We start from the raw sequence: 12,011 nt of genomic DNA, 5'->3' as shown, positions 1-12,011 counted from the left end.
TGCAAAGGAAGAAGGTGGCCTGATCTGACCAATCATTTTTTTCACAAATTATGTGGACAATCTGGGATCATTTACCTGGGGAAGAGATGGCAGCAGGATGCAAAATGGCAAGCCGGTAGAGGCCATATGATTCTTTTGGGAAATGTTCTGCTGGGAAACCTTGAGCCCTGGCATTCATGTGAATGTTATTTTGACATGTACTACCTACCTAAAAATTGTTCCAGACCATGCACACCCCTTAAATGCAACAATATCAACTGACTGCAGTGGCCTCTTTCAGCAAGATAAAAGGGCCCTGCCACATTGGAATAAATTGTTCAGGAATGTTTTAAGGAACAGAAGATATATACTCTGTCTATCTCTAATATATGAGGCTTTGTGAGGAGGCTGGAACCAGGCTGTAGTCTTTAACATTTATTCTTCAGACCTCCTTTCCCAGTGACCAGTCAGCTTTAAAACGTCTTACTAAGAAGTAAGTTGCTCAATTCTACACTACGTCTCTCATTCTTTCAGGCTGAACTCTGCATACTTGGAGAGGCCCCATAGCTCTACAGCTGCAGACAAAAAAAAAACTTCCTTGCGTAACCAGTCTCCCACCATCCAACCCTGACGCGCCCCACCACTGTGTTGCTTAACTAGATGATAAGCTGCTTGCATACAAGTCTGTTTCTCAGGAATCTTTCTGTTCAGAGCCACTGTCTTCATTGCTGTATTTCTCTCTGTTTCAGGTTCACTTCCCAAATGGGTGGTAAACAAGGCTTCACAGTATTTAGCGCCCAAGGTAAGAATGGCAATTTTTTTGTTCCTGCTTTTCACTTCTTGAGACACTTTTTCATAAATCAAGCTGTACTGATGTGTACTCCTCCTGTCTTCATTTAAAATTCATATAAGTGTTGCTGCCCCAAAGCACTGAAAATGAGTAACCAAACCAGCAGGAACAGATTTCAACTCCTCTGCCAAACAAGTAAAGCAGCTTCTCAAGAGGTTGTGTTGTCTCTTTGCCTAGAAGCAACTTTTGCCACATCAAGTAAGCATCCCAAACAGCCATTGTGATTAACACTAGAATTACCAGAGCCTACGAAAAAACTCGTAATTCCGTCCCACCTTAAATTGCTTCTTGAATCCCTTCACACCTCTCCGCCAGCGCCCTTTGTCTTCTAAATGTGCTGATAAAGAGAAGCCGGCTATTCCATCCCCCCACCAATTTAGAACGTGCACGAACTTCTCTCAGCTCATGCCTTGATTGAGTATCTGGGAGTGAAGTGGAGTTTTAGAGTGGAAATAATAGATCGTTATTTGGAACACACGCATTTCATGTCTGTTCCGTTTCTACAGTAATCTGTGTAAACACATTGTTAAAACAGAAACGTTTTTTATATTCTAGTAGTAGATGACAAAATGTAGGCATAAACTATATAATGTATGAAGCCTGAAGAAACATTTTCATAAAAGGTTCAAATATAACACAACAATTGCGCTTTTATTCAAAAATATAACTGCAGAAACAAAAAGCTGCTTTAACATGCGACATTGACAGCAGTTTATTATAACTGCCTCCGTGGTGCAATGGGATCAGTTCTCGCCTTAGAATCGAAAGGTCACGAGTTCGATCCTGCAACTACTCCATTTTGAGAAGTAAACTGCTCTTAGTCTTACTATTTTAGAATAAAAGTATACATTTGATTTCAGTCTGTAACAGCCGGTGCAATTTATGATCCTTGTAAAGGTTAGCTTTTTTTTTTTTTAATTCACTTTTCATTCTCTCAGTCGCGTTCAGAATCAATCCATACAACCCCATCTGACACGGCTGTTTTCACTAAAGACGCGCTATAGCTATGCAGTGTACCACGATGCATAGAAACGCCATCCCCCCAATTGAGCATGCTCAAGCACAGGAACATAAGTTGGTGTAAAAGTATAACAAAACAACGGGTAGATGGAGAGTGTCTGATGATTGCATATAGCGCCAAAGTTACTGCTCTTTACCATTCTCTCTACCATTCTTTCCTCTGCATGTCCTGGAGTACAAAAGAAACAGCATACAGCAACATGCGGGGACTGACAGGAACACTCAATAAAACTAAATAAAAAGAAAATCAAGTGACGGTGAGATACGAAGAAGGCAGGTTCGCCAGCGTGTGTGTGTCAGAACCCGGTTTGGGGGGGGAACCCAGTTTCGTTACTATGCATCGTGGTACACTGCAGAGCTATAGCGCGTCTTTAGTGAAAACAGCAGTGTCATAAGGGGCTGTATGGATTGATTCTGAACGCGACTGAGAGAATGAAAAGTGAATTAAAAATAAGCTAACCTTTACAAGGATCATAAATTGCACCGGCTGTTACAGACTGAAATCAAATGTATACTTTTATTCTAAAATAGTAAGACTAAGAGCAGTTTACTTCTCAAAATGGAGTAGTGCAGGATCGAACTCGTGACCTCTTGATTCCAAGGCGAGAACTGATCCAATTGCACCACAGAGGCAGTTATAATAAATTGCTGTCAATGTCGCATGTTAAATCGGCTTTTTGTTTCTGCAGTTATTTTTGAATAAAAGCGCAATTGTTGTGTTATATTTGAACCTTTTATGAAAATGTTTCTTTGCTATTTGGACTTCAGGCTTCATACATCATATAGTTTATGCCTACATTTTGTCATCTACTACTAGAATATAAAAAACGTTTCTGTTTTAACAATGTGTTTACACAGATTACTGTAGAAACGGAACAGACATGAAATGCGTGTGTTCCAAATAACGATCTATTATTTCCACTCTAAAACTCCACTTCACTCCCAGATACTCAATCAAGGCATGAGCTGAGAGAAGTTCATGCACGTTCTAAATCGGTGGGGGGATGGAATAGCTGGCTGCTCCAAGCTTCTCTTTATCAGCACATTTAGAAGACAAAGGGCGCTGGCGGAGAGGTGTGAAGGGATTCAAGAAGCAATTTAAGGTGGGACGGAATTACGAGTTTTTTCGTAGGCTCTGGTAATTCTAGTGTTAACAGCAGATCAGCTGCTGATATGCTATCACAGAAGGTCAATATGTGAGTGACTTGACACCTTCAAGCATTGGGTGGGGTTTATGGATGGGGTGGCATGCTATATTCTGTGAAAGCCGTTCAGTAGTATGCTGTTTTGCCTGTGATCATCTCAGATTGACAAAGTGCTATGAGGCATTTTAATGATTAATCCCATCTTAAAAACTTAGATTATCAAGAGGAATCAGAAATAATTCTAAAATTCAGGGTAACAGTTATTTGAATTGTGAATGACATTTTTTTTTTTCATTGTCAAACATGCATTAACCTATTTTTGAATCCAGATTATTGTCACAGGGCAGCATTAGATACCAGGCTGAAACCAACCCCAGATATTGTGCAATTCCATTGTAAGGCACATACATGGATAGTTAGACCTGCTAGTTAAGCTAAAACTGAAATTATTAGGAGATGTTTAGAAAATCAGATAATTACCAGATTAGGATTTAGGTCTGGATGAAACTGTTCCACTAACTACTGCTTATCCGTTCCATTCCATTTTTAAACATTTTTAATAAAATGAAATGCAATATATTCTAGTATTAGCATAACGGAGTGGCTTGTGTTGACCAGTTAGTTATATTTCGGGGGCCATGTAGTCTTATAGGGTTAACCTCTACAAACTGTTCTATGGCCAAGTACCAGACTATGCACTGCCTTCATAGCCTAAATGACAGCAAAGAGACACGCACACCCTCAAAAGGGGTATCACAACCCATTCATGGAGTTAAATCTGAGGTGTGGCATATGATGATGAACACCAAGTGAACAGAACTTCCACAAAGCATTAAGGTTAGCACTAAGAAGCCATATGATGCCTCTGTTTGGGCTCACCACCCACTAGGTAAAGGATAGATGTTAGGTAAATGCAGGTAAGGTGATGGCCATTAAAGGACATATATGCACTATATTGGCCTTGTTTTTGCTGTGTAGCTCATGAAACCAGGAATACCACTGTACTAGCGGTCAGAAGCTAGAGCTCACTACTCAGTTTGAAGAGCACCAGCTAAATGCCTTTTGAGAAATGTTTAAGAACCTGCATTGATTAGATTAATTACAGATGCATAAATCCGTGCAAACGCCAACTTCCACGTTCTTCTGCTACATAAATCCCGGTCAGCATGAAAAGTAATGCACATGCATGCACATGCTGTCCCTCCCCAACTCCTCCCAGAATTACGCCTCTTTGAATATGCAAATCAATATAAATAGCCCTTAAGTTCAGCCTTCTGTGAAAGACAATGGCAAAAGCACAAGGGAAAATAGAAGAATTTCAGCGAATACCAAATGGAGGCGAGGAAAAACATACTATTTGCAGGTTTAAACAGTGATATAAACAACAAACGGAAGTTGATCGATGGACATAGCGTTTTGGAGAAACTCGAAAGATAAGTTCACAAAGTCGCACAGTGTCTGAAATAAAAAAGAAGGTATCAGATATCACGTTGCCCACCATCTGAGTGTCATATGAAAGCTTATTAGGGTACAGAGAAAAAAAGGGCACACAGTGGGAAAAAAACACAAAATGTCAACTTTAATCTCGAAATTTCCACTTTAATCACGTAGTTTATTTTGTCATTAAAATAGAACATCATAAACTTCATCTTTAAAACGTCGAACTTACTAGTTTCTCAAATCCCATCGTATCTAAAGTAGCACGTTAAATGCTTTGTTTTGTATTTGATCTTCTATGTGCTCTATGTGTGTGAATCACTACATGCTTCTTAAACACACCTGTTCTCTTCCTCCGACAGGACACGGAATCCATTACATTCATAATATTACAGCTCTCTGAATAATTAAAATACTGAGATGTATATGTGATATCATTTTAATGATGATAGGAGTTAAATCATGTTATTAGACATAGGAACACGGTGGCGCAGTGATTGTTCATGCCTCACGCAAGATGCTTTCTGCTCCGTGCGCAACCTTCAATGAAATACTTTATTGTAGCAGTACTGTCTTTTTCAAATGTACTCACCCCCAATTCCTGTCCTTACTTTTCTTTCTCTAAATACCCAATCGTCACACAATCAGTCCTGTAATAGACGTTTAGCCATCTGTAAGCTTAGAGCGCAGATTCTTTAAAACTTTTAAGGAACATTGAAATATCTTCCTAGTATGTGTTTAATTATTCTATCCATCTATCCTTCCAGTGTCGCGCCAGCACCAGCAAGAATACAGCGCGAGGCAGGAACAATCCATAAATGGAGTGCCAGTTCCTCACTAGCACTGCAGCACCTTGTCCTCACATGTTTAATTATTAACAATATAGATTATTTAAATGAAGGTAAAGTTTTATCTGTATAATATAATAAACATATTTTGCTGCATTTCATCATAAAATGGATATCGTCATCATATGTAAATACGTGCTTTATAAAGTGGCTCAAGTTGTGCAATATTACAACTGTATCGTAAGTTTACAGTGAGGTAATTGTACTTATAAGTACAAACAGTTCTACATGGTGCACTTGATGGACTGATTGAGTGTGTTTATAGTTCTTAGGATGAAACTGTTTCTGAACCGCAAAGTCAGTACAGGAAAGGCTCTGAAGTGTTTGCCGTTTGAGAGCAGTTCAATAGACAGCATGGCTGAGGCAGCGTGTGCTTAATGCTGTATACCAATAATTCTCTTTCGGATCAGCTGCTGTAGATCTGTAATTCCCCACTCAGATATAGTGATATAACTACTCCGAGTGGTGCAGTGAGAGTAATATGGAAAAAGTTGATCCGCTGTGGCAACCCCTAATGGGAGCAGCTAAAAGAAGTAGAAGGTGCAGTGAGAGTAACAACGCTAAAGCAGTTATGTTATTTGGAATACTTTGGCTATTCCCAGGACCATTATATTGTTACAGGTTAATTACAATCGGATGCCTTAAACTAATAAACAATACGCATTTAGTTTCAGTGTATATGATAAAGCCGTGTCAGGGATTGGAATCTAAAAAAGAAAGGGTAACCACAAAGGAACAATAGCACTGCTTTGACGCTGGGTGCCTCCTGTTTGCAAAACCGAGCAGAGAACTTGCGTACACCAGGGTTGGAGCTACCATGAAAATGTGCATGGCAAGTTTAGGTTTTATACATCGTGATTTGAGCATGGAAACATTCATATGCAACATTTTTGTGCGTAAGCACCGTTTATACATGAGGCCCCAAGACTTCTGGACAAACGAGGCAATAATGGAGTTATTTGGCTGCAGTGCCAGAGGACATACTTTGCAAAAACCAAAGTCAGCATTTGAGCAGAAGAACCTGATACTGACTGTAAAAGCATGGTAGTAGAAATGTTACGGTTTGGGGCTGTTTTGCCTGGTAATACCAGAGAGTAATGGAGGATAATGTGAAATCGTCTATTTGATGATAGAAGCTCACCCAACAACATGACAGTGACCTTAACATATCAGTAAATCACGAATGAATGGCTGAAAAACCTAAAGAGAAGGAGGAATCTGAAATGGCAACGACTAGATGTAAATCCCTGCAGGATCCCTGGGGATTTGAAATGGGCTGTGCATGCAAGGCACCCCTCAGCTATCACAGAGCTGAAAGAATTCGGCATGGTGGAGTTGTATACAGTTACATAGACCATGCCTACTTTGGCTTTTTCTGCCAAAGTGGGCAATTAAAATACATTACAAGGTCAAAGTTTCATTTTTTTTTAATTTCATCACCTTTACCTTTAATAAAGTGTTCAAATGAAAATCAAGTCTTGATATGCTAAAAAAATAAAAAGCATTTCATGGCATGTACAAACTTTTTCTGTCTGTATATCTCAAGAGCATCAGGCACAAGGTAAGAACCAACCTTGGACTGGGACACACTACATTGCACAACAATACACACACAGACTCATTCTACAGTAAGACCGTACACTGTGAAGGGATCCATCCATCCATCCATTTTCTAACCCGCTGAATCCGAATACAGGGTCACGGGGGTCTACTGGAGCCAATCCCAGCCAACACAGGGCACAAGGCAGGAACCAATCCTGAGCAGGGTGCCAACCCACCGCAGCTGTGAAGGGATACTGGGGCAAATTTTGAGAAGCCACCAGCATATCTGCCTGTGTTCAAATGGTGATAATATCTGCACCATTGATTTTATGGTACTGAACACATAATGCACCTGTGCTCTTGCTGGCCCTGTGACGGTGCAGTGCGGCTGATGTCATCATTTGACATAAACTTTGAGTCATACAGGAAAGAGGAATTAAAATGTGTTTACCGTGATGGCCCAATTCTGGACGCTGATCAGGAGAACAGGACTATTTTTTAAACATCCTATACCTTCCTCTACAGGGTACACATACCTGTCCTTGATTTCACATGGGAAATCTGGTCTATGTGAAGAGCAGTGCTAAGTGGCACACACTTCCAGTGCAATGTGTTCAGGGCGTTGTTCATACTAACTGCCAGAGTGACTCATATCATATCATGTAAATGGGTGTCTGATTGTTACATACGCAGCTTTTAAACTGTGCTCTGTGAAGGTCACTTGTCCTTTTGAATACCACTCCCCACAGTCTAAGTGATGCTTATGGCTGCTTGGCTGTGAAACAGTTTGATGATATCCTGGGAGTTTTCAGGTTATAGTTGTGACCCACCCAAGATGGGCTGCCTGTTGTTACTGTGCCAAAACAAATAGGACACATTGAGTGTGCATTTTTATAGCTGGTATACCCAAACTAACTAGTCATCACAGTGAGACTGTTTGTTTGAGTTGTCAGCATGGATCAAAAGATGAACAGACAGACAGGCCGTGTTTTGGTACTGCTTATCCAAACTGAACCCATTAGAACTGACGGAAAGGCCATTTCTGTTTTGTGTTGGCATTTTAATGAGTGGTACAGGGGCACAGTGGTTAGTGCAGCTGCCTCACAGTTCCATTGCCCTGAGATCACCATTCTTGCAGAGTTGGCATATTCTTCCTCGAATATGTCAAAGACCTATGCGGTAGGTTCATTAAAAACTCTGACAGAAACTGATGAAAGGCCAAATGCTTGCTTCAGATGGAATTCAGATTTCTTGTAGAGCATGAATACACCATCAAATGTCCAAGACCACCAGCAGACTTTAGTTTATTCAAGATAATTCAAACACTAGTGAGAAAGGTGCACACATCAACACAGAAAAGTCCCAAGTACCACTATGTCTCATTGCTTCCTCCATTATTTTTTTTTTATATTTCCCTTTGGGCCAGCTTGAACTAGTAGGTTACATTTCTACAACTTAAGTGCAACCAAGAAAATGAGCACCTTGTGAAAATGTTTGGATTTATAGATTTTCTCGGAGCATTCAAAACCCAGTTATCTGGGTACGTTTTTTTTATGGGGCTGCTATTACGCTCCACAACACAGAGTTTAGATCCTGCACCTGGGATGTATGTGAACTCTGCATGTTCTCCCCATGTCTGTGTCGATGTTCTTCCCAAATCCCTAAGATGTGTGTTTTAGGTTAATTAAAGTGGTGTGGGTGAGTGCAAGTTTGTACATGATGATTTATTCTTGCCATACACGTAACCCACTTGGGATAAGCTCCCACTCCAATATAAAAGTTTAACTGGTTTAGAAAGTGGATTTAAGATGGTGAGGAGTACACTTCAGTTCCTCAGTTCCAGTCCCTCTACAGCATCTTTTTTAGCTTTAGGTCTGGACTTTTACTAGGCTAGTCCAAAACTATAATGTTGCTTTTTTTCAGCCCAAATATGCTTTAGTCATAGCTCATGGAGAGATAACCAGACATCCTTATTAAGAATATGGAATTCTTTCAGTTATGGAAGCAGCAAAGCATCCAGACACCATCTCACTAGCACCATGTGTGATATTCTCATTATGCTGGGTATACATTATACATGTCTTCCAAAACGTTCAACTTTTGTTTGTTTTTTCCATAAAGCATTTCCCTAAATGGCTTGGAGCAAATGAGACAAAAGCTTTTACGGTATTTTCTTGATTAGCAGTGGTTTCTGTCATGCAACTTTCCAAAGAAGCTCAGTGATTGTGGATTCATGGAGGGATGAAATGCTTTGTGGCTATTTTTTAGGATTCTTTGTGATTTTCTGGATGATTTTAGGCTGAACTCTTGCCATAATTTTGGTAGGCCAACCACTCCTGGGAAGATTCTGATCTGGTACAAGTGTTTTCCATTTTGGGGTTATGTTTGGCATTGTGATTTGAAGCTCTATGACCTTAGAAATGGCATTGTAGGCCTTCACAGATACAGTGCATCCGGAAAGTATTCACAGCGCATCACTTTTTCCACATTTGGTTATGTTACAGTCTTATTCCGAAATGGATTAAATTCATTTTTTTCCTCTGAATTCTACACACAACACCCCATAATGACAACGAGAAAAAAGTTTATTTGTGGTTTTTGCAAATTTATTAAAAATAAAAAAATGAGAAATCACATGTACATAAGTATTCACAGCCTTTGCTCAATACTTTGTCGATGCACCTTTGGTAGCAATTACAACCTCAAGTTTTTTTGAATATGATGCCACAAGCTTGGCACACCTATCCTTGGCCAGTTTCGCCATTTCCTGCAGCACCTCTCAAGCTCCATCAGGTTGGATGGGAAGCGTCGGTGCACAGCCATTTTAAGATCTCTCCAGTGATGTTCAATCAGATTCAAGTCTGGGCTCTGGCTGGGCCACTCAAGGACATTCACAGAGTTGTCCTGAAGCCACTCCTTTGATATTTTGGCTGTGTGCTTAGGGTAGTTGTCCTGCTGAAAGATGAACTGTCGCCCCAGTCTGAGGTCAAGAGCGCTCTGGAGCAGGTTTTCATCCAGGATCTCTCTGTACATTGCTGCAGTCATCTTTCCCTTTATCCTGACTAGGCTCCCAGTTCCTGCTGCTGAAAAACATCCCCACAGCATGATGTTGCCACCACCATGCTTCACTGTAGGGATGGTATTGGCCTGGTGATGAGCGGTGCCTGGTTTCCTCCAAACGTGACGCCTGGCATTCACACCAAAGAGTTCAATCTTTGTCTCATCAGACCGGAGAATTTTGTTTCTCATGGTCTGAGAGTCCTTCAGGTGCCTTTTGGCAAACTCCAGGCGGGCTGCCATGTGCCTTTACTAAGGAGTGGCTTCCGTCTGGCCAGTCTACCATACAGGCCTGATTGGTGGATTGCTGCAGAAATGGTTGTCCTTCTGGAAGCTTCTCCTCTCTCCACAGAGGACCTCTGGAGCTCTGACAGAGTGACCATCGGATTCTTGGTCACCTCCCTGACTAAGGCCCTTCTTCCCCAATCGCTCAGTTTAGATGGCCGGCCAGCTCTAGGAAGAGTCCTGGTGGTTTTGAACTTCTTCTACTTACGGATGATGGAGGCCACTGTGCTCATTGGGACCTTCAAAGCAGCAGAAATTTTTTTGTAACCTTCCCCAGATTTGTGCCTCAAGACTATCCTGTCTCGGAGGTCTACAGACAATTCCTTTGACTTCATGCTTGGTTTGTGCTCTGACATGAACTGTGAACTGTGGGACCTTCTATAGACAGGTGTGTGCCTTTCCAAATCATGTCTAATCAACTGAATTTACCACAGGTGGACTCCAATTAAGCTGCAAAGACATCTCAAGGATGATCAGGGGAAACAGGATGCACCTGAGCTCAATTTTGAGCTTCATGGCAAAGGCTGTGAATACTTATGTACATGTGATTTCTCCGTTTTTTTATTTTTAATAAATCTGCAAAAACCTCAAGTAAACTTTTTTCATGTTGTCATTATGGGGTGTTGTGTGTAGAATTATGGGGTAAAAATGAGTTTAATCCATTTTGGAATAAGTCTGTAACATAACAAAATGTGGAAAAAGTGATGTGCTGTGAATACTTTCCGGATGCACTGTATATATCACTTCTGATCTCTTTAGATGTTTTCTTTGATTGTAGCATTTTGGATTTGTGTTATCTTTGTGTTGGCAACTTGATTCTGATGGGAAGGGTAACATAATAAAGGTTTTTTTTGAGCAGGGCTGACTGTAATCAAGCCTGATTGAATTAAGGGAACACCTAATCACCACAGTCTAACACTAAGTCAGTTATGCTTCAGGGATATCATTCTGTCCAGTTAGGAAGCATAAGCGATTGTGAATCAGCTTCACCGGCTTTGGTGCAAACGAAAGTGAAAACAGGTTCACTGGACAGGCAACAGCAAGACAACCCTCATAAAGGGAATGGTTTTGGAGGTGGAGGCCGCAGACAATGGCTCTATGCTTATGCTTCCTGACTGATTATTTTGTGTTTAGCTAGTGTCCTTGTCACTACTGATAGCATGAAGCGGTACCTGCAGCCGATTCGGGTTGCACAGGTAGTTCAGTTCCTCCAGGATGGCACATTCATATGTGCCATTGCAAGAAGATTTGCTGTATCTCCCAGCACAGTCACAAGAGCATAGAGGAGATGCTAGGAAATTGGCCGTTACACAAGGAGAGCTGGACAGGGCCGCAGAAGGGCATCAACCCAACAGCAGGACCAGTATCTGCTCCTTTGTGGGAGGAGGAACAGGAGGAGCACTGCCAGAGACCTTTAGCTGGCTACTGGTGTGTAGACCAAACTGTCAGAAATAGACTGCATGAGGGCCCGACGTACCCTAGTGGGACCTGTGCTCATAGTCCATCACCATTCAGCTCAATTGGCATTCGCCAGAGAATACCATAATTGGCAGATACACCATTGGCACCACTGGTGCCCCGTTCTCTTCACAGATGAGAACAGGATCACACTGAGCACATGTGAGAGACGTGAGAGAGTCTGGAGGTGTTGTGGTGAATGTTACACTGCCTGCATCATCATCCAGCTTGACTGATTTGGTGGTGATTCATTGATGGTCCGGGGAGACATACTTTTGGAGGCTCACACAGACCTCCTCGTGCTAGGCTATGGTACCCTGACCCTGCTATTAAGTACCAGGGATGAAAACTTCTCAGAGCCATTGCCAGACCTTATGCTGGTGCAGTGGT

At 41.4% G+C, this 12,011-nt stretch overlaps 1 protein-coding gene across 1 annotated transcript in view; it reads left to right on the top strand.

Moving 5' to 3' along the window:
• The window catches only part of stard14 (START domain containing 14), a 42,982-nt gene that overhangs the window by 24,947 nt on the left and 6,024 nt on the right, over positions 1-12,011 (top strand). Inside the window, exon 5 of the mRNA XM_039766134.1 lies at positions 729-781. Coding sequence (XP_039622068.1) covers positions 729-781 — 53 coding nt within the window. The remainder of the gene's footprint in view (positions 1-728; positions 782-12,011) is intronic.

Source organism: Polypterus senegalus, chromosome 10 (genome assembly GCF_016835505.1).
Source record: "Polypterus senegalus isolate Bchr_013 chromosome 10, ASM1683550v1, whole genome shotgun sequence".
NCBI lineage: Eukaryota > Metazoa > Chordata > Cladistia > Polypteriformes > Polypteridae > Polypterus > Polypterus senegalus.
The sequence above is the reverse complement of the archived record's forward strand: the minus strand, read 5'-3'. Positions and strand labels throughout refer to the sequence as shown.